The sequence below is a fragment of the Anolis sagrei genome, chromosome 5, assembly GCF_037176765.1.
Source record: "Anolis sagrei isolate rAnoSag1 chromosome 5, rAnoSag1.mat, whole genome shotgun sequence".
Lineage (NCBI taxonomy): Eukaryota > Metazoa > Chordata > Lepidosauria > Squamata > Dactyloidae > Anolis > Anolis sagrei.
In genome coordinates this window covers 177,976,718-178,000,874 of record NC_090025.1, presented here as the reverse complement: position 1 = coordinate 178,000,874, position 24,157 = coordinate 177,976,718, and the positions used below count along the sequence as shown (strand labels likewise).

General features: G+C 41.7%; 1 protein-coding gene across 1 annotated transcript in view; it reads left to right on the top strand.

Annotated features, from left to right (window-relative positions):
* The window catches only part of LOC132775789 (sodium- and chloride-dependent betaine transporter-like), a 97,073-nt gene that overhangs the window by 15,642 nt on the left and 57,274 nt on the right, over window positions 1–24,157 (top strand). The window contains exons 2-4 of the mRNA XM_060776748.2: window positions 2,763–2,995; window positions 11,447–11,581; window positions 18,578–18,718. Coding sequence (XP_060632731.2) covers window positions 2,767–2,995; window positions 11,447–11,581; window positions 18,578–18,718 — 505 coding nt within the window. The 5' untranslated portion in view covers window positions 2,763–2,766. The remainder of the gene's footprint in view (window positions 1–2,762; window positions 2,996–11,446; window positions 11,582–18,577; window positions 18,719–24,157) is intronic.

Sequence of the window (24,157 nt, the reverse complement as noted above, 5' to 3'; positions counted from 1 at the left end):
GCTCAGCAGATTAGCCATATGGTATATTTACAACAGATCTCATAACAGAAGAAGGCTCTCTTTCAGATAGCAAAGAGAATCTTCTCCCATTATCAGATCTGTCTCAGAGTAGTGGAAAGGGTGGGGCAGGGGCTAGAATTGACACTAAATAGCAGGTGGAAAACTATGAATGAAAGTACTGTATATACTCAAGTATAAGCCAGGTTTTAGCATTTGGGAGTTGTAGTTGCTGGGATTTATAGTTCACCTACCACTAACAAGCATTCTGAATTCCACCAAGGATGGAATTGAACTAATCTTGGCACATAGAACTCCCATAACCAACAGAAAATACTGGAAGGGTTTGGTGGATATTGACCTTGGGTTTTGGAGCTGTAGTTCATCTACATCCAGAGAGCACCATGGACTCAAACAATGATGAATCTGAACCACACTTGGCACAAATACTAAAAATGCCAAAATGTGAACACTGGTGTCATTTGAGGAAAATAGACCTTGACATTTGGGAGTTGTTGTTGCTGGGATTTTTAGTTAACTTACACTCAAAGAGCATTCTGAACCCCACAAATGATAGAATTGGGCTAAACTTCCCACACAGAACCCCCATGACCAACAGAAAATACTGTGTTTTCTGATGGTCTTTGGTGACCCCTCTGACATCCCTTTGTGACTCCCCCAGGTTGAAGAAACGCAACTCTAGTGTGATGAAGAAATAAATATGTCAGGACAAACTGCAGCCTTTTCTTCGATGGTTAGAAATGTCTGCCATCTAGTGAGTGAAGATGCTTCTGTGGACTACCACTAGCTTTCAAAAAATTAAAATTCATTAATCCATTTTAAAGAATAAATAAAATAAAAGTACATTCTCTTAGGATACCTGCCAAGTTGAAGGTGTCACCGCAGTGTGTTTTGGATCAGTCATGTGTGATTTGAGGAGGGGAAAATACTTCTTTAAAGACTTTAAAATTTGTCTAACTGCACTCAATTTTATGTTTGAGGATTACTCTGATATCTCTGGTACTTTGACATACATAATTCAAATGATTGGATTGAGTAGTTGAATATGAATTAGGAAAGGGTGAGAAGTTCATATCAGTTAAGATTTGGCATGAAATTACAAAAAATGTGTATAATTTTATTTTCATACTGAGGATGGAAATAATTTAAAATTTAAAAAAGTGATTATGGGCAGAAGCAAAATGGAACAATTTGTCCATCCTGGCCTAGGATTTAGAATAATTGAATCATAGAGTAGGGAGAGACTGCATAGACCATCTAATCTAACCCCCTGCCATGCAGAAAAAGCAGAATCAAAGCACCCCTGACAGATGACCATCCAGCCTCAGTTTAGAAGTGCCAGCCTCAGTGCCACCTTGAGTCACCTCTGGGCTAGAGAAAGGCAGGGTAAAAATGACATAAATAAACAAAAGCTTCCAAGGAAGGAGGTTCCACCACACTCTGAGGCAGAGAGTTCCACTGTTGAACAGCTCTTACAGCCAGGAAGTTCTTCCTAATGTTCAGTTGGGATATCCTTTCCTGTAATTTGAATCCATCATCACACAAGTAAATTTCAGCATCCTAGTGCACTTCTGCCCCAGTTGAGCCACAGAGCCCCACGCTGGCCTTCAAATGATGTAGCCTTACTTCCAGTGGGGCTCCGTGGCTCAATTGGGGCAGCAGTGCCCTATGATGCTGTGCCGTCAACATGGGAGCCTCCCTGTGTTTCATTAGAAACAGTGGGGCTATTGTGGTGGGGAAAGGTGTGTGGTGAAGCATCTCCACATGTGATGCAATAAATACAGAATAAAGTTTAAGATTTATGTGAACTCTTAAACTCCCCATGTGTGATGGGGAAGCAGGACAGGGCAGGATGTGGGGCTCTGGGATTACCCCACTGCCCCTCGATTCACCACAGAGGCTAATGAATCGATCAGGAGAGTGTCATAAATGTGACAAGGTTCTTAGTCTTCAGGGCAGCAGAAAACAAACTTGCTCCACAAGAGTTAGATGCTTCTGTTTGAATTCCTGAATTGCTACCTTAAGATCCCTGCCTGTTCTTTGTAAGAAGTCCATCAATTTTAATAGTAGGATACCAGTCAAGTACAAAATGACCATATTATGCTGGGATCAGGTGTACCCATTGAATCTGTCAAGTGTGCATATTGGTTAATTTAATTTGATTTTTTTCAAGAATATACCAATACAGTGTTCTCTCACTTATCGCGGGTGTTATGTTCCAGGACAACCCACCATAAGTGAAAATCCATGAAGTAGGGACACTATATACAGTAGAGCTGCTTCCGCCTTTGCAGCCCTCGCTCACCCACCTGTCCTCCATCACTCTCTCACAACTCACTGGGCTGAGTCCTGGTTCTGCCACCGGGACCTGGCCTAGTGAATAGTGAGCGAGTGAGGGAGGACAGGTGGGTGAGTGAGTGATGGAGGGAGGGCCACAAAGGTGGAAGCAGTGGCAGAAGCAGCAGCCTGGAAGAGGTGGCCAGACTCCTGCTTCTGCCATTGTTGCTGCCCTTGCCATGCTCTCTCGCTCACTCACCTGCCCTACCTCGCTTGCTCACTTACTGGGCCAGGTCCCGGAAAACCGCAAAACAGCGAGTCTGTGAAAAGTGAACCACGAAGTAGCGAGGGAACACTGTATCACCACTTTTTCATATTTAGGATGGAAATAATTTGAGTTTTTTTAATGCAGGGTAAAATTTAAGATTTATGTAAATTCTTAAACTGTGTTTTACTGAAACTCATAGAACCATGGAAAGCACAGAAACGTGGGGTGCAGAACCCAATGGGATCATGATTGTACCAGAGGCAGTAAAAGAAGAAATTGAAGAAGAAGAAGAAGAAAGAGAAGAAGGAGAAGAGCTACAGGACAGGGGCCAATGGGCCAATAAAGTAGAGTTTGTATTGTCTGTTGCTGGGGAGATCATTGGTCTGGGAAATGTTTGGAGGTTCCCTTATCTTTGCTACAAGAATGGTGGTGGTAAGTAAGCTCTTTTAATATTTTTCCATGGCATTTACTTCCTTGTAGCCATTGGTCTTAATTCAATTGCATGAATGATGGCAGTATGCTGAATCCTGCAATATTCTCATTAAAACATAAAACTGATTATAATACAAACTGTCAGAAAATGCTTCCCAACCAACCTTTCTCTTTAACCTCTTCACCCATTTCCTAAGGGTTTTCTGCATGCTTATGGTCTATACATGCTATCTAGAATTTTCTCAATGTTCTCCGTTCCCTACCGTGGGAATGCATTTAAAGAACCGCATCATATGACCTGATGACCTTTCAGAGATGTTTTCAAGCACATCACTCTTTCCCCTCTTCCTTTCTCCTTCTTCCCTCAAGATGGTGAACGGAGGTTCTTGAAACATTTGTGTAGATATGATCTGCAAGTATCTATTTTAATGTATCTTTAAATATAATTAGTAATTTTAAGCTATGAAATGCATGCTGCACGTTTGCTTTGTTTTGTTAAAATTAGTTTCAGGGAGACCCAAGAAATGCAATGTTTTGAACTTGTGGACTCTGCAACTCTTTTAACCCAACACGTACTATGTAAAATTAATAAATTAATAACAGACATTTCAGATGTTTGGATCAGTCCACAAATGGTTGGGGGAAAAAAAGCCCAGCAGTGATCTTCAAGCACTTCACATTTGGGAAACTGATACTCAAAAATCCAGGAGATAATGAAAATGTTTGGTAGATCTTCCAATTCTCAATTCACTGCATAAATGGAAAATATGCCTTGACACCTGTCTATGTAACCAAGGCAGGACTTTTGCAATGTGCTGTACATTGGGCTACCTCTGCATCAAGTTTGGAAACTCGTTAGTTCAAAACATGGCAGCCAGATTGGTCACGGGAAGATCTGGGAATTAGCATATTATACCTATACTAAAATCACTACACTCTGTGTATGTATCTGTTTGTGAGAAGGAAGGGAGAAAATATCAGTGGTGACATCACAATAAGTCCTAATCACAACATTTGTGCATTCACATTCCTGTAGCACAGTGGTTCCCAACATTTTTTAAACCGGGGACCACTTGACCAGGGACTATTTTGACCAGGGACCACTCTCCAACATTAGTACCAAAAGGGTTATGAATCAATTTTAGATTCAATTTGATTATTTGGGGGTGCTGATTCAGAAAATTGCATTGGCTAGACCACATCAGCTCTAATTTCTGATACAGAACATATGCCATCCAGAAGTTGCCATCTTCTCACCCATAGAATACCATATTTAATAAGTTTCAGTACTATAAGAGGATTTTGCGAGGAAAGTCATACTCATTGCAGCAGTATAGGCCATGGACCATATTTTAGTTCTTGTGGGCCACTGATGGTCCATTAACCACAGGTTGGGAACCACTGCTGTAGCAGATAGGCACTGACTGGCTGATTAAAGGAAAATGTATTTTCACAGTAACTGTACTTAGGCAGTCCCCGAGTTACAAACACCCAACCTACAAATGACTTATAGTTAAGAAAGGGGGTGAGACAACAGGAAGTGAGAGAAATGTACCCCTCAGAAGGGAAATTCACTCCTGAAAGAGTTATTATAGGGAAAAGGTGTCTCAACTCAAATTGAAATAAGGGAATGCACACAAAAGTATAGACTTACTACAAAAGAGACAAAACTTTAATTCATGAGTATGTTAAAGCTATCAAATACTAGAGTAATTGGGGAAGACAAACTTTATCACCAATCCTTGTTTCCACAGCAAGCCATTTTTTAAAAAAAATTCAATTATCACAGGAACAGAAAGTGAGGTGAAACACTTTCTACAGCAAAACACAAGGGTGTTAACCCTTCTCTAGGCTACCCTGTGTGTGTGTGCGCGTGCTGGAGTTACATTTAAAAAATGTTCCTGTTCTCACTTACATACAGATTCAACTTAAGAACAAACCTAAAGAACCTATCTTGTTTGTAACTTGGGGACTGCCTGTATATGTTTGCGAAAAAATGATATTCTTTCAGCTAAGCAATTCACAAATGGAGCCCTCAGTGGCACAATGGGTTAAACTCTTGTGCCAGCAGGACTGAAGACCAGCAGGTTGGAGGTTTGAAACCGGGGAGAGTGTGGATGAGTTCCCTCTGTTAGCTCCAGCTTCCTATGTGGGGACATGAGAGAAGCCTCCCACAAGGATGGTAAAACATCAAAAACATCTGGGTGTCCCCTGGACAATGTCCTTGCAGACAGCCAATTCTCGTACACCAGAAACAACTGGCAGTTTCTCAAGTCACCAAATGACTCGCAGCTATACATTTGTTACAGTCTAAATTGTGGGTGAGCAACGTATACACTATGAAACTTTTAGAGAAGTTTTGTTTGTTGTATGTGGTTTGTTATTTGGATTAATATAAGAAATATGATATGAGTTCAGTAGAACTTTGGAAGATTTTGACATTTATAGAAAACCCTTGGTTGGTTCCCAATGAAAATATAATCACCAGACCTGAAGAGGTTGCTCACTCCCATCTAAACTAATGCTTTGGAAGGGCTCGTGTAGTGACAAATTATTATGCTTGCTATGTGCGGGCAATATATTATTCCGCTACCCGCATTGTTGGGTTGGCTATGAGAGAGGATACATTATTTTGGCTTCAAGTTCCCATCAACTGTAATTAAATTTGTGCTGAGAAAATAGTTGCGATCTGACTCTTACTTCTTTAACATGACTGGCACTCCACCAAGGGGGAAAAGGCTCCTTCTTGGGGCATTATTCTTAATTATCTGTCATAGAAGCAAGCTTCAGTCAGAATTATTGTTGCTGGCGCTGAAGCGGCTGCCCTGGAGGGCAAATGTAGGACCTCCTAGGAAATGGAATGCAACTGTTGAAAACAGATGTAAATATCTCTAGAAAGCCTTGGGTGAGTGAGAAGGAGAAAACATTTATTTAGGATTTCATAAGTCTTTGGACTAGCTCAGTGTTTCTCAACCTGGGGGTCGGGACTCCTGGGGTGGGGGGGGGGTCATGAGGAGGTGTCAGAGGAGTCACCAAAGACCATTAGAAAACACAGCATTTTCTGGGGGTTCTGTGTGGGAAGTTTGACCCAATTCTATCATTGGTGGGATTCAGAATTCAACTACAACTCTCAAATGTCAAAGTCTATTTTCCCCAAACTCATCCAGTGTTCACATTTGGGCATATTAAGTATACATGCCAAGTTTGGTCCAGAGCCATCATTGTTCGAGTCCATGATGCTCTCTGGATGTAGGTGAACTACAACTCCAAAACTCAAGGTCAATGCCCACCAAACCCTTCCAATATTTGTGTTGGTCATGGGAGTTCTGTGTGCCAAGTTTGGTTCAATTCCATCATTGGTGGAGTTCAGAATGCTCTTTGATTTGGGCATATTGAGTATTCATCCCAAGTTTGGTCCAGATCTATCATTGCTTGAGTCTACAGTGCTCTCTGGATGTAGGTGAATTACAACTCCAAAACTCAAGGTCAATGCCCACCAAATCCTTCCAGTATTTTCTGTTGTTCATGGGAATTCTGTGTGCCAAATTTTGTTCAATTCCATCATTGGTGGAGAGTGCTCTTTGATTGTAGGTGAACTACAAATCCCAGCAACTACAACTCCCAAATGACAAAATCAGCCTTCCCCCAACCACATCAGTATTCAAACTTTTTCAAGCTCTACGTCCCATGGAATTTTTTTGTTGCTCTCAAACACTTCAAGTTTCAGAAATTCCTCTGAAAGTCTTCAGATATTTTAAATTACATTTTACTGGATTTCTAATGACTCATTTTACTTAATTGAGTGACACAATCTTGGCTTATTGGGCTACGGACACATTTATATGCTAATACACTTTCCTAGCCCTGTCTTCATGGGTCATCTATTTAAAGATACTTTTTTATTTGGAAGACAAAATAAATATGGAAATTATAAGCAGGAAGAAGAAGACACGTTTTCTACATTTATTTATTAAATCATTGATATATCCTCCTTCCGCCTGGCTGAGTTTCAGAGCAGTCTGCCATTAAAACTTATTTTAGAATAAAGCAATAATGAGCAATTAAACATGCAGACTAATAAGTGAAATTAAAATCAAATGCAGATGTAAATGCCTGGCAAAATTGGAATGCTTTTACCTGGTGATGTAAACAAGGTAATTTAGAACTTGTTTACAGGCACAGCAACCAAAAAAAGTCTACTCTTTTGTACTGCCATAAGCAATCTCGGATGGTAAGAGTCATCATTAACATCATCAGAAGGTCGCTAAAGAAGCCTTTAATGCAGGCATGGGCAAACTTTCTACCTTGGGGGCTGCATAGAATCATAGAATCATAGAATCAAAGAGTTGGAAGAGACCTCATGGGCCATCCAGTCCAACCCCCTGCCAAGAAGAAGGAATATTGCATTCAAATCACCCCTGACAGATGGCCATCCAGCCTCTGCTTAAAAGCTTCCAAAGAAGGAGCCTCCACCACACTCCGGGGCAGAGAGTTCCACTGCTGAACGGCTCTCACAGTCAGGAACTTCTTCCTTATGTTCAGATGGAATCTCCTCTCTTGTAGTTTGAAGCCATTGTTCCGCGTCCTAGTCTCCAGGGAAGCAGAAAACAAGCTTGCTCCTCTTGTTGGGCCGGAGAAGGGTGGGCAAACCAAGAGGGAGGGGGTTCTCCCCAATTCCCCTCCCTGACCTTTCCTCCCATTCCTCTTCTCTTTTGGAGGCAGAAAGTGAAGGAAAGACAGGAAACATTTGGATCCCAAAAGGGGTTCGCCATGGTCAGGATGAAATGGTGGATGGGAGAGAAAAAGTGTATCCATTAGACCCCATATTGCCTACTCCTGATCTAGAATCCTAGAATCTTAGAACTGGAAGAGACCCCCAAGGGCCATCCAGTCCAACCTCCTGCCATGCAAGAAGGCACAATCAAAGAACCCCCAACAGACAGCCTCTGCGGAAAAGCCTCCAGAGAAGGAGACTCCGCTACACTCCCAGGCAGCCTATGCCACTCTCCAGGAAGTTATTCCTAATCTTTTCAGTGGAATCTCTTTCCCTCCCATTTGAAAACATTGCTCTCTTGTGCCCTGGTCTCTAGAGCAGCAGAGTCAGTTTTCCCCCTCCCTCCTCTTCATATGGGAAAATCCTTTCAAATCTTGAAATATGGTTCTCATGTTCCCTGTCTATTGTCTCTTCTCCCAGCTAAACATCTCCCAGGAGGAAAGGAGGAAGGAAAAAGAGAAGGAAGGAAGGGAGAGAGGGAAGAAGAGAAGAATGGAAGGAAGGGTGGAAGGAAAGGGAGGGGGGAGGAAGGAAGGAAAGAGAGAAGGAAGGAAAGGCAAAAGGGAGGGAGGGAGGGAAGGAAGGAGAAAGAGAGGGGGAAGGAGGGAGGCAAGAGGGAAGGAAGGGTGAAAGGGTGGAAGGGAAGGGGGAAGGAGGGAGAAAGAGGGAGATAAGGAAGGGAAGGAGAAAGGAAAGAGAGATGGAAGGATAGGATGGTGTGAGAGAGGTGGGCCGGAGAAAAGGAGCCACATCTGGCCCCTGGGCCTGGGTTTATCCGTACCTGCTTTAATGCATGATGTGTTTTGTACAAAAATAGATACTGCTCCAGGGTCTTGAGCAGTTTATGATGTTAAAAATACGTATTAGCACAATAATTGTGGTCTGCAACCCTCAGCATTTCTTACCATTGGCCGTGTTGACTGGAAATGATTTTGAGTTGAACTCTGGCAACATAGGGCTGCATCATTTCCACTCTGATGTTAAGACCTCGAATTGATTTTTGAAGTTAAATTGCCATATTCTGCATTAATGTGAACTTCTGAGTGGTCTCCAATGGCAGCCTTACAAATAATACATGGCATTGGTGTTCTCCAGATTGAAACAAGGGCCTTGAACTAGCAAGTGTGCTGTAGGATATTTACACTCTTCACTTAACTGTAAGCATTAAAATCCCAATCCTGCTTTTTATCAAATGGAATACTAAGCAAGGAAGGTTTGGGGATGGGAGAGCTTCTGATTTGCCCCTCTTGTGGTTTTTTGCACCTGAATTTCTAAATGCATGCCTGTAAGAGCAGCTATTTAGCCGCTGGAAAGAAGGGGAGTGGGGAGCACTTTGAGTCAGATCAGAAGCAGGTAGTGCAAGGAGTTTGCCTTCTCACTGTTCTCAATTACTCTCACCCCAAATGTCTAAAAGGAGGACCAACTCAATTTGGCAGTCAGATATAAATAACAAAATATCTATTATTCATGTAAAATATCTCATTTGACTGGCAGCTGAATCTTTTCTACACCATCATGGTGATGGGGCTTCGTGTGTGATGCATAAAAATATATGTGTGGATGTGAATAAACTGAATGAAAGGAATGAATGAATGAGAGCTAATAATTTTGGAGACGCCATTCTAAAATATTGAGGCCTGGAAAACAACTACACACAGGAACTGTAATTCAAAGTTGCTGAACTGCTGACATTGATAAAAATTGTGACAATGATTAACTGTTGAACTTTTGTGGAAAAACAATTTGTTTACATTAATCAGAGACAACGGCTCTAAGTTAAGGAAATGTTTACAAGGTTTTTTTTGTGTTTAGAAGGAACTCAACACAAGGTTTATGTTTACCAACACCAATTATGTAAAGTCAACTTCTGTTGAGGAAGAGATGAAGCTAGGACGTTTAAGGATAAAAAAAATCTACAACTTTTCAACTTTGGAACACCATCAACAAGAAATTGCTATATAAGAGACCTTATTACCATCCAAAAAGTACGACAGACAGCTGTGCTGTTCACCTGCCATGCGCTGCTCCTTGGGAAGGGCAGAGATACTATATACTTTGAGAGTGGCAGATCTGCAATGAAACACAGTCTGGTCATTTGCTCCTTTTCTGAAGGGAAGAGAAAGGAGTGCGATTTTGGAAGTATTGTCATGATACGTTGCAGGGAGTCAGTTTCTAATCCTTGGCATTGTTCTTAGGGAAAGAGGATGCATTTTGGAAGTTTTAGAAGTTTTGGAAGTATTGGAAAAGTAGTAGGTTTGCAAGGATGCAGTCTGGCCTAAGATATGTTCTTCTCCAAAAGACAGGGGGAGAAATGATGATGTATGCATGAAGATGAATTAATGTGTATGGGTAATGTGAATGCTGAGTGCAAATGTAACCCGCCTTTGTTTGTTTGTTAGCCAATATAACTGTAATACTCCCCCCTAGATCTAGGGAAGTAATGCTACCCCTCTATTCCGCTTTGGTTAGACCACTGGAATATTGTGTCCAATTCAGGGCACCACAACTGAAGAGAGATATTGACAAGCTGGAATGTGTCCAGAGGAGGGCGATTAAAATGATCAAGGGTCTGGAGAACAAGCCCTATGAGGAGTGGCTTAAGGAGTTGGGCATGTTTAGCCTGAAGAAGAGAAGGCTGAGAGGAGATATGATAGCCATGTATAAATATGTGAGAGGAAGCCACAGGGAGGAGGGAGCAAGCTTGTTTTCTCCTTCCTTGGAGACTAGGACGCGGAACAATGGCTTCAAACTACAAGAGAGGAGATTCCATCTGAACACGAGGAAGAACTTCCTGACTGTAAGAGCCATTCAGCAGTGGAACTCACTGCCCCGGAGTGTGGTGGAGGCTCCTTCTTTAAAAGCTTTTAAACAGAGGCTGGATGGCCATCTGTCGGGGGTGCTTTGAATGCAATATTCCTGCTTCTTGGCAGGGGGTTGGACCGGATGGCCCATGAGGTCTCTTCCAACTCTTTGATTCTATGATTCTATGATTCTATATAGAATCTGTATGTCTGTTTGAACCTATACTTTAAACTTATGGAAAAGTTATTCATAACAGTCTTGCTTTGCAGCTGGCCAGCCTAAGAACAGTGGTGACTTTTGTGTCTTGGGGAATGAGTATGGTGAATCCGCTCTGGATGTTAGTCTGAACTTTAAAGAAGTTATACAGGCATCTAAAAATAGGTTCACATATTTGAATAGTGCCTTTCAGTTTTAGTATAGAAGTCAGGAAGTCTTCACGGCCCCACTGGCATAGAAACATTAGTTTAGAGTGCCCAAGAAGGCTATGCGACACACAGATCTCTCTTCTAACACTTAGTTGCTGCTTCTCAGCATTTGCTGCCTGAGGAGCAAAGTTGCAAATGAGCCAGTTTTACCATTGATATGCATTTGTATGAGATGTCCAGTTAAGATTAAGCATGATTATTAATCTAGCCCAGGTATGGGCAAATTTTGGTCCTCCAGGTGTTTTGGACTTCAACTCCCTCAATTCCTAACAGCCTACCTGCTGTTAGGAATTGAGGGAGTTGAAATCCAAAACACCTGGATGGCTAAAGTTTGCCCATGCCTGATCTAATCCAACATGGTTATTTTTCCCCTGCTTTTTAAATGGAAGATTTTAATAACATGACATTTTAGTAGCTCTGCACTCACTCCTCTCTTTCTCTTTTTTACAGGTGCTTTTTTCATCCCTTACCTCATCTTCCTCTTCGCCTGTGGGATTCCCGTCTTCCTCTTAGAGACAGCCCTTGGGCAATACACAAGTCAGGGTGGGATCACCGCCTGGAGAAAGATCTGTCCTATCTTTGAAGGTAGGTTGGTAGTGCCTAGAACACTTCTGGCAATTTCCCATCAAGCACTAGATGAACTCTCTGATAGGATTCCCTCTGAGCACTTCCACTACAGGGCATGGCTCTGAGCTACCTGCCAGAAATGTACCTGTTCCAAAAATACAGTTTTGAGTCTAAAGTACAAGTCTTCCCAAAAGTGACAAGCCAAAAGATGGAACCAAAGTCAGAGAAGCACACCCTTCCTGGTTGTCAAGCTGGCCAGGTGATTCTGGATGTCTTAACATTAAAAAGTTACTTTTCCAAACTTTAGGGTTACCTTGGGAGTGTTTTTACATGCCTCCATCTTTTTAGCTTTTGGCTGAAAATTAGCTAGCTACAGTTCCAGCAGGTTAAACCACTGAGCTACTGAACTTGCTGACTGAAAGATTGGTGGTTTGAATCTGGGGAGTGGAGTGATCTTCCACTGTTATCCTCAGCTTCCGCCAACCTAGTAGTTCAAAAACATGCAAATGGGAGTAGATCAATAGATACCGCTTTTGTGGGAAAGTCATGGCGTGCCATAGGAGCCCCCAGTGGCGCAGTGGGTTAAACCCCTGTGCCACCAGGACTGAAGGTCGCAGGTTCGAATCCGGGGAGAGGCGGATGAGCTCCCTCTATCAGCTCCAGCTCCTCATGCGGGGACATGAGAGAAGCCTCCCGCAAGGATAATAAAAACATCAAAATCATCCGGGCATTCCCTGGGCAACGTCCTTGCAGACAGCCAATTCTCTCACAACAGAAGCGACTTGCAGTTTCTCAAGTCACTCCTGACACGACAAAAAAAAATAATGGCTGGCCACATGACCTTGGAGATGTCTATGGACAACGCCAGCTCTTTGGCTTTGAAATGGAGATGAGCACCACCCCCCAGAGTCAGACACAACTAGACTTAATGCCAAGAAAAATCTTTACCTTTACAGTCCCAGAAGCCTCTAAGACTGGGAATTTCAGGATAATTTTTGTCTCTTTGGTCCTATTGGAGGAGAAACTGGATTTTTAAAAGGTCTGTGGGCCCAAAACATGCCAAATAGACTAAGAAATTAATCTCCATGGCCTTGTACCACCAGAAACCATTGAAAATCGTTGAACACACAGTTGACTGGTTCATAAAATGGTGATCATGTCCAGTGTTTAGGGGCATAGCATTATCCCTTGGTCCTTGGAAATAGTTCACCCCTGGTTCAATACTCAGGGGAAGCATTAAGGAATTTTTAGCTTGCCCTAATATATAACCATTTTGGCAAGCAAGATGGGAAGCAATTAGAATATTTACTGGAAATCATATCCCCACCAATTCCTAATGTTGTGCTTCTTGGGTGCTTAAAAGCACATAATTTTAGAGGAAGATTTGAAGCTAGCTGCTGGCACATAACTGCAGAAATTACTGTATATTTCTGGAAATCCCTAATGTCTTTTACGGGTTTGGGTGTATTTGAGTAGGACCTTTTTGGAACAAATTAACATGCTGGAGAAGAATTAAAGACTTTTTTTAAAAAAAGGGGGGGGGAGTTGTAAATACTGATAACTAGAATGAAGCCATGTTGATAGCAAATAACAATAAAAATGCATACCTCTGGTTGAATCAATTCACACATATATGCACAGAAAGAGATTATTTTGTATTGCTTTAATAAACCAATACAAACTATAAAGGACGAATGTTCTATCACAATTTATTTATTACCTCCATTTGTTTCTTTACAGCAGTGTTTTTTTGTGTATTTGAATATTCAAACTTATGATTCCCCCATATGCAATATGGAATAACACTATATTATAGCCTTTGAGGATTCTTCCATTTCATTATCACCTAATTTCTGCTGCGTGTGTAAACTTGTCATTCTTGAAGTGAGTGGCCTAGGTGCATAATAAAGGCGATGCTCTGGAAAAGCTCTTTTGTGATTCATGCCAGCAAAGGAGTGGTTAGCAATGATGTAAATCTTTGTAACTATTCCCTTTTGCCAGCAAGAATGAATAATTCAAACTCCTTTGGGAAGAGTGCTCAAAACTCATTGCTGCTGCTGTTGTTGTTGTTATGTTATGTTATATGATGTCACTGTGTGCAAGAAATAACCTTTTATCCATACAAAAAATAGGTTAGAAGGTATGTGTGGCCTTGTGTTGTCATCAATTTTCAACCCATTCTTTGGAGCCCCCGGTGGCGCTGTGGGTTAAACCCTTGTGCAGGCAGGACCGATGACCAAAAGGTCAGCAGTTTGACCTTTTGGGAGAGCAGGTTGAGCTCCCTCTGTCAGCTCCAGCTCCCCATTCAGGGACATGAGAGAAGACTTCCACAAGGATGGTAAAACATCAAACATCCAGGTGTCCCCTGGGCAACGCCCTTGCAGACGGCAGTTCTCTCAAGCCAGAAGTGAGTTGCAATTTCTCAAGTCGCTCCTGACACACATACACAAACCTCCCATTTGTAAACTTTCAGAGTGCTGTGGTCTGAACCCAACTGGTCATTCCAATTAGAGTAGTACATCCACTCAACCCAGTACTAATAGTAGCTCAACCCTTGTGTAAATTCCATGATATATATATATATATATATATATATATATATATATATATATATTGTGTCAGAAGCGAATTGAAAGTACTGTTATCATGTTGAACACAAAGTTTAAAAACTTGTTATTATACTAAATGTCCTTTGACCTGAAGTTGGCCACTTGGAGTGCCTGTGGTGTTGCTGTAAGAAGATCCTCCATTATGCATGTGGATATAAAGGCAAATGGAATGCTTTCCTTTCATTTCATAGAACAGGAAAAGCTTTATATGAGGCAGGGAAAGGATTTTAGTTCAGACTCGTCAACGTTGAATTTTCATGATAGTCTTTGTTTCTAAGTAGATTTCTAGTTTCATGTTTCAAGTTTTTGCCAGGTTACTGTTCTGGGTATTGGATTTCCATGCTATCAAATTCTTTTTGATTTTGCATCCTTGGATCTTGCATATTTACCTTTGTATCTTAAAGTTCATGGACTATTTGTTACCTTTGGAAAACACTGTTTCGGAATAATGGTATCATTTTTATTGCTTGGCTTACATATATCCTTCAATAAACTGCTTGCTGATTTTGCTGTACTGGTGTGGTGTTTAAGGACAGAGGCATTCCTGCTCTGGGATATAACATTTACTTGCCAAGGAGTTCCTGTGAGTATCTCTGCAGATCTTAGAAAGCTATTTCTTGATTTAAGGCATTGGCATGCTGGCTGATATCCGAACAGAAGATGGGCTGGAGATGTCACTGCCTTGGTCCTTTCATTTCTGGTTGCTACTTCACAGTGGATGTCAAGTGGTGCAATACCAGCTAAACAGTATAATTTCTCTTGTAGACATCTTGTGATAATGTGCCATGTCCCATTAAGAACCACACTCACTGTTCCACACTTGTGAGATGTATTCCACACTGGACATGCGTATTCAGTAGCAGAGTGGCAAAGTGCAAGGACAGATGCCTTCACTGTGTCTGGTTATGATCCTCAAGTTTTACCAGTATGATATTATTTCTCGCACCCACTTTTTGCTTGATAGTCAAGCAGTGCTTCTTGTAAGTCAGAGCACGGTCCAGGGTAACTCCCAGGTATCTGGGTGTGCTGCAATGCGCCAGTGGGATTCCTTTCCAGGTAATCCTCAGTGCTCGAGATGCTTGTCTGTTCTTAAGGTGAAAAGCACACATTTGCATTTTAGATTCCATTGATTCAGTTGGTTTATTATAATTGGGATTGGCAAACAACATTAGCCTTCAGGTCCATATATGCCTTTGCAAACACGTGCCAACATCTATTTCATTCAGAATGAGGCAGGTCTGAGGGCAAGGTTAGCTAAGCATAGCAGCATGCTAAATAAGTGAATGGTTAATATATAATGTGCAGTCCCAAAATGAAATATGAAAAATCTTGGAATGCTTTTAAATGCACAATATGCACATTCCTCTCTGTTTTTTAAACGTCTTTCACATGATACTTCCACCACTTTTTCAGCACAGTACAAATCCCTTCCAGGAATTTCTGACCTTTATGGGTCCCAAAATAAAGCAGAATCTATCTGTTAGATGAGTCATGTCAGAAAAGAGGAAGAAAGAAAGTTTTTTGGCACACAGTGCTTTCGTTCAAGATCAGAGATGCAGTTGGCAACAATTGATTCATAAAGGAAATGTGGTTTTCAGATGTTAAGCAAACTGTAGCAGTATCTTCATTTTTTAGCTCTCTTCTGTATTTCTCCATTTTTTTCTGGATCCTTTTAGCATCTAGGAAAATCAGTAGGGAAGGAGCCACGGTGGTGCAATGGGTTAATTCCTTGTGCCAGCAGTTCAAATCTGTAAGACGGGGTGAGCTCCCATCTGTCAACTCCAGCTTCTCATGTGGGAACATGAGAGTAGCCTCTCACAGGATGGTAACACATCTGGGCATCCCTTGGGTAATGTCTCTGCAGCTGGCTAATTCCCTCATACCAGAAGTGACTTGCAGTTTCTCAAGTCGCTTCTGACATAATAAAAAAAAATAGGAGAGGGAAAGCTGAATAATGTTATGACTTGGCCATTGCGCAAGGCCAACCCCATCATTCGACCCAGTGAGGTCGATATGTATGTATGTATGCTTATGGCTATGATTGCACTGCTTTACAGGTAGGAATGGGAAAAGGTATTTGTGAAGTTTTTCTTTCACTTCATGTCTCAATATGATTTGAATATTTTTTGCATCTTGACTTTTTTTCATCTTGACATTTTACATCTTGACTTAGCCACTTTGAGTCTTCCTGTGGAGAAAAAAAGCAGGATATAAATAAACATAATAATAAATAATTTGTGGTGTGAAATGCTCCATTTGCTTCTTAAGAAGTGAAATTGGACCAGGCAAGAACATCTCTGGTTTTATTTTGCAGGAAAAGTAGATGGTCTAAAGTGGGCTTGGAATATTTTTCTGCTGAAAATAATTCTTTCCTGGCTGCTTTGCAGGGTGACAGCTCCTTGGGGGATGAAGCAGTCAAAGTGGTCAACATTTTCAGCTAAAAACAGTTATAAGCATGCAGACTAGATTGGGTACACATTCTTGGTTAGATCCCAATGGCTGTTTATTTTCTCTGGAAATGTAATTTATTTATATATCATACCAGGAGCAAACAGTTGTCATGTATTTTTTTAAAAAAACCCCACAAAGTTTAAAAACTTGGCATTTTATTAAATGTCCTCTGACCAGTATCAGGCCATTTGGAGTACCTCTGGTGTAAGAAGATTTTCCATTGTGCATGTGGCAGGGCTCAGGTTGCATTGCAGTCCGTGGTCTGTGGGTTGCTCTTCTCCACACTTGCATGCCGTGGACTCCACTTTGTGGCCCCATTTCTTAAGGTTAGTTCTGCATCTCATGGTGCCAGAGTGCAGTCTGTTCAGCACCTTCCAAGTCACCCAGTCTTCTGTGTGCCCAGGAGGGAGTCTCTCATTTGGTATCAGCCATTGATTGAGGTTCCAAGTTTGAGCCTGCCACTTTGGGACTCTTGTTTGCTGAGGTGTTCCTGCAATTATCTCTGTAGATCTTAGAAAACTATTTCTTGATTTAAGGCATTGGCATGCTAGCTGATATCTGAACAGGGGATGGGCCAAAGATGTAATTGCCTTGATCCTTTCATTATTGGCTGCTACTTCCCAGCAAATGTCAGGGGGTGCAATACCGACTAAACAGTGTAATTTCTCCAGTGGTGTAGGCCGCAGACATCCTGTGATAATGCGGCATGTCTCATTAAGATTCACATCCACTGTTTTAGCATGGTGAGAAATGTTCCATAATGGGCATGTGTATTGAGCAGGAGAGTAGCAAAGCACAAGGGCAGATATCTTCACTGTGTCTGGTTGTGATCCCCAGATTGTGCCAGTCAGCTTTCCTATGATATCACTCCCAGGTATTTGGGTGTGTTGCAATGCTCAACTGGGATTCCTTCCCAGGTAATCCCCAGAGCTCGAGATGCTTGTCTGTTCTTAAGGTGAAAAGCATACGTCTGCATTTTAGATTCCATTGATTCAGTGGGTTTATTATCATTGGGTTTGGCAAGCGGCATTAGCCTTCAGGTCTATATATGTCTTTGCATATAAGGGTGTGCTGCACTGCTCCAGTGGGATTTCTTCCCAGGTAACATGAGAGAAGCCTCCCCACAGAATTGCAATACATCCGGGCATCCCTTGGGTAACATATTTGTAGTCGGCGGATTCTCTCACACCAGAAGTGACCAAAAGCGCCTTGCAGCATGGACATGTAATGATGGGCCTGAACATGACATGATGTTTTTTGCAAAATAGACTTCTTTACCTAAAGAAACATCCTGATCCAAAAAAAGTTGAAATATTCCAAGTACAGTGAAGTATGGAGGCATGTAAATAATATGTATGTACACCAATTTTTCCCCATCAGAAGAACTATAATAACCAGTCACTTTAAATGGCATCATTGAATTATATCAATTTAGTCCCATTTGAAGTGTTTTGAGATTGACGATGTGGAAAGGCACTCTAGAAATGCTTGTGAATCGCTGCTTTCTCATGCATAATGCATCCGATGCGGCCTAGAGATGTTGACCAGCTTGGCAGGGGGGAAAGACTCTAGAAATCATGAGAGAAAACAGTGAATGTCAATTGAGAAAGTGTCCAAAAGTCTATGGAGGCATCTAAGTGCTCATAGGATTAAAAAGCAGTAGTAAAGCTTAAGAGAAACTCACTGTCCAATTGACATAGAATCCAATAGCTGCCTCTAGATCAGGCATGGGCAAACTTCAGCCCTCCAGGTGTTTTGGACTCCAACTCCCACAATTCCTAACAGCCGGTAGGCTGTTAGGAATTGTGGGAGTTGGAGTCCAAAACACCTGGAGGGCTGAAGTTTGTTCATACCTGCTTTAGATCAAATGGACCACTTTTGTGCCGGTTTTTAACGTCAATTTCTGTTTGGACATCCTCATCTCTGTCTGTCTGTCTGTCTGTCTCCCACTTAGGAATTGGATATGCCTCACAAGTCATCGAATCCTACCTGAATATCTACTATATTGTCATTTTGGCTTGGGCCCTGTTTTACCTATTTAACTCCTTCGCTGCTGTTCTCCCTTGGGCCAGCTGCAATAATACCTGGAATACAGGTATGGAAACTTTATCTATATTTGATGTCTTTGTGGAAAAACATGGAGCCGTGGTTGTTTTTATTGTCTTTTATGGGTCAGAGCTCCAAATACTTTTGTTTCTCAAGCTGGAAAAGACAAAGCTGAAATCACTGGAGCAGTGTGTCATGAATTTCTATATATAGTGTAAGTATTGTATTTGCTGCACAATCCTTATGTTGTATGGGAAAGCTATGCAACTGAATGTACTCTCAAATATGCATTTGCATTTGTGTGGGCATGCATTAAACTGAATGCAAACATTCTCCATTGGACAAAATGCCCAACCAAGGCCCTAATGTAACTGGTAGTCACCAACAGGATTCCAGTTTCTATCTGATCCCATTTCTAGTCCAGGGAATTCATTGATTCTCTGAGACTGATCAGGTTTCTGCTTCACTCTGCCTAATCTTTCGACTTGGGCCATTGTATGACTGGCATTTGTGAAACATACATCTGTGCCTTTTGGGAGATTGGCTCTGCCAGCTCTCATTCTCTTACTTCAGATAATGCATTTTGTATATGTGTACCCTTGGTGGTGCAGCAGGTTAAACCACTGAGCTGCTGAACTTGCTGACCGAAAGGTTGGCAGTTCGAATCTGTGGAGCAGGGTGAATTCCTGCTGTTAGGCCCAGCTTCTGCCAACCCAGCAGTTTGAAAACATGCAAATGTGAGTAGATCAATAGGTACCGCTTCTGTGGGAAGGTAATGGCACTCCATGCAGTCATGCTGACCACATGACCTTGAAGGTGTATAGGGACAACACTGGCTCTTTGGCTTAGAAATGGAGATGAGCATCACCCCCCAGTCGGATATGACTAGACTTAATGTTAGGGGAAACCTTTACCTATGTGTACATGGATTTTCAAGTTACCTTGAAGGCTTAAACACTTATGAGACCTCACTACCTCTGAGGATGCTTGCCATAGATGCAGGCGAAACGTCAGGAGAAAATGCCTCTAGAACATGGCCATATTGCCCGAAAAAAACCTACAACAACCCACTTATGACACCTTTACCAATTTCATAGGGCTTTCTTAGGTGAGCAATACTAAGAGATGGTTTGCCATTGCCTTCCTCTGAAGGACCTGGTATTCCTTGGTGGTCCTCCATCCAAGAATGAGCTAGGCCTAACCCTGCTTGGCTTCCAAGATTAGGTGGAATCTGGTGCTTTCAAGGTTTGTAAGCTTTCTAAAAACTGTACAGCATCTGCAGCCTTGCACTTGCGAATAAAACTTGTTGAAAGGAGGTACTGTGTAGTCATTTCAATCACAGATAAGAAACTCCCTGCCCTGCCATTAGGCAACTCCCTCTCTTGCTAAGGGGCAGCAGCAGCAACCTTTCAACTATTTCTGCTGAGTCTCAGCTCCCTAAATAACTCATTTCTAACTGAGGACCAATTTATGTGTACCATATCACTTCTCCTGACCTCCTTAGGTAAAATGTACTTACCACCCCATCTTACATGTACATGGGATAGATGAATGCAATATCGTTTGCTTATAAGGAGCCCCCAGTGGCAAAGTGGGTTAAACTGCTGAGCTGCTGAACTTGCTGACCGAAAGGTTGCAGGTTCAAATCTCGTGAGTGGCATGAGCTCCCGCTGTTAGCCCCAGCTTCTACCAACCTAGCAGTTAGAAAACATGCAAATGTGAATAGATAAATAGGTGGGAAGGTAATAGTGCTCCATGAAGTCATGCTTGCCACATGACCTTGGATGTCTCTACGGACAACGCTGGCTCTTTGGCTCAGAAATGGAGATGAGCACCAACCCCCAGAGTTGGGCACAACTGGACTTAATGTCAGCGGAAAACGTTTATCTTTACCTTTACCTTGCTTATAGTATTTTGTGGGAGGAATGAGGGACATGTTGTGCACATTACATATCCTTCTATCCACTTCCTCACTTAGTCTGGTGGACTTGTTTCCTGTGTGTCTCGTTTTTATTCTTAGAAGTCTTTGTGGGTCTATGAACAACCTTTCTGAGAGCTGATCATAAGCTCCTGAACCTATGAATGGGTGGAGAAAGAGGCACCCCTGACCTTCCTGCATAGCAATCAAATACATCACAGGCCTCTTGTCTACCTCTTACTTTCAAAAAGTTAAAAAGGCCAGAGTCCCCTCAAGTGAGTCTATGAACTGCAGCTTTGTTTAGCCAGCCTTTGGTTGCCGATCTTCAGAGATGCTACTGACCTTTGTGTGCCTCTTGCTCTGTTCGGCCTACTTACCTTCACTCTTTTCCTCTAACAGTGAGTATGTTGGACTCTCTTTTGTCTTGTTCTTATATCATACATCTAGTATTTTTGTATATTAAATCTGTACAGTACAATACGGTACAGCTTTTGTCTCACACATCTGAAGGCTTGGGTTCTTGTTCCAGTTCTATAGTTAGTTTTTCCCCTCCTTCTCATATTAGGTTAGCACTGATGCATTTAGATAATTTTACAGGCTGGATCAAATGACTTTACAGATGTACACACCTTCAAGTGATAATGTGCCTGGCCTGCCTTACTTCAAAGCATGGCTGTATTTGGAGACCTTCTGGCTCGTTCTGCTTAGGGGGTTCCTGAATTTCTGCCATAAAATCCTTCTCCGCTGGTGTCTCTGCAATCAGGACTTCGCATATATTTAGAGAGGGCTGTTGGAGGACAGTTCCCTTTCTGTAGAAGTGATAAAGATAAGAGAGCAGGTGGATTGAGGTTTCCCATTATTAGATTGAGCAAGCACCTACCCTACTGTTACAATTTAATTGCTTTTTAACTTTTATATTGCACCATTTAAACTTGCTAGGTGTGTAATCTTTGCTGCCTGGAGTCCCCACAGGGAGAAAGGTGGAGTATAGATGATGATGATGATGATGATGATGATGATATCCCAGGCGAAAGCAGAATTGACGAGAAACAACTGGAAAAGCTGACATGATACGAGGATATAAAGATCGAACTGCAAAGACTGGCATAAGACAGTCAAGGAGATCCCAGTGGTGATCGGCAAACTGGATGCAGGGCCTAAAGACCTTGGCCTGCACTTAAAACCAATCATTGCTGACAAAATTACCATCTGTCAGCTGCAAAAGGCCATCCTACTCGGATCTGCATGCATTATTCACCGATACATCACACAGTCCTAGACACTTGGGAAGTGTCTAACATGTGATTGAATACAAAAATCAGCATAGTGATCTTGTTTGCTGTGTACTACTACTTTTAGTACTACTACCACTACTATTAGTACTACTACTAATAATAATAAGTTCATATCATAGGAAGTGCCTTATACTTATCCAACATCTGGTTGGATGTTTTTAATACTGTTTTATTTCTTGTAGTAATGATGTTGTATCCTGCCTCAAGCCTGCAGTTGCCTGGGATTGCAACATCGTCGATCCATACTTGTTTTTTTCCTCCTGTAATCATGTGGTCAGGAGTATTGTGCTCCAAAAGTCTGTGAGTCTGAATTCGGAAGTCCCAGAGTAGTTTGAGGTGTTCAGGCCAAGGTCTTTAGGCATTATTGTTGTTGTTGTTATTATTATTATTATTATTATTATTATTATTATTATTATTATTGGGTTACCCAGCCCATTGGAGCACCCAGCCCAGTATTGCTGATTGAGAGCAGGTTTTTGACATTTCAAGCAAGATTTTTTGGACTCTTATCTGACGACCCCAGGGCTTGAGCCCTCTTCTAGCTACAAAGGAAATGACTTACACCAGAACTACATCCGTCCTCAAATTATCTCATAATCACATATAGGTGATATAGATCTTTAAATCATCCTCCTCCTCCTCTTCTTCTTATTTGAAACACAACAAGACTAGTACACAGCAAACAAGATCACAATACTACCCAGCCCAGTATTGTTGACTGAGAGCAGGTTTTTAACATTTCAAGCAAGATTTTTTTGACCCTTATCTGATGACACCAGGGCTTGAGCCTTGAATCTTATATCTACAAAGGAAATGACTTCCTGCAGAACTACATCCATCCTCAAATTATCACATAATCACAGTCTTTTCTGCTACAGGAACAACAACAACAGCGACAACAATTTATATCTATTCCCACCTATATTGGACTCATGTCCAAACTGTCTTACAACAGTTAAAACAAACATAGGCAACATTTGTCTCATTAAGAAGTTAAAAATGAAGTTACACTCACAATACAATTAAAACCAGTTGCCAGCATAGGCTGGCATCCTGCACTTCTTTCATATTCAATCAGATGATATAGCAGCCTGGCTTCTAAGGTGGGTTTTAGGAGCATTTATGATTTGGGCACAGTTGCTAAAGCACAAATGCCTGTTAAACTCACCTTAAAAAACAGGCCACTGTTCCAAGTTCTGTGCTGCTGGTGAGTGGGGTGTTGAAGGATGGCATGTCTAATCTATCCTTCTCCTGCCATTGTGTGATGAGGAGTTTCCTAGATGTCCCTGCTTCTGCTTGCTGTCTGTTGACTCAGTGGTGGCCAAGGACTGGACACATTGCTCCACCTTTGTTCCCTGTTTGCCAGCATCACTGAATCCCTTCACTTTTCAGGGTTTGGAGTGCAGCTGTGTGTCCCATGCAGGATGCTGACCACAGCCATTATAAAGAGAACAAGAAATAAACAGTAAAGCATATTATGCAAGACTTTTTCCCTTGGGCAGTCAGAAGGCCTGCTAAAACAGAAAAGCAATCTTTTCCAAATTTGCACCTATACACCTACATTATTACATGCAAATTGGCTGCAAATGTGTCCTCGTTTCTTTTTCTTTCTGGGGCTGTGCTTTCTTTTTCTGGAGATACTCAAGTGGTCAACTTAGCTTGGTCCTGTATGTTATTAAGGATCTCTATTAGTATCCATACGCATATGTGTTTGGAAAATCACTCCAATGAGTATCTTCTCTCTAAGTTGTTTATTTTTCCTCATGCTTAACACTCTGTGCTTTCTTCTGTCACTTTTCTTTTCTTTTCTTTATCATTTGGCCTCTAAGTTCCCTTCATTAGCATCTAGAACAACCATAAGTCCTTGATTCTTTTATAGTATAATCCCATCTTTGGGGACTGTAAAGATAAATGCTCTTACAGGAGTATATTTACATAAGAATGAGTTTGGGTCTCTGCAAAGCAATGCCAGAAGGTGAATGTGGAGAGGGAGAAGGAGGTGAATCTGGGATTGTTCTTTCAAATCGGTGTTTCCAAAACCTTGATCCTTCAGGTGTTTTGGACTTCAGCTCCCAGAATCTTTGACCAATGTCCAAGGCAGCTGAGGTTTCCGGGAGGTGAAATTCAAAACCCTTGGAGGACTAGAATTTGGGAATCACCATTTTAAATGCATTTGCCTCACTTAACATTAATTTGCATGCCACAAACATCTTGTTGTCATCATGTTGAAGAAGTTGCTTTGTCCTTCTGGAATTCTGGACAGGAGGAATCCAGT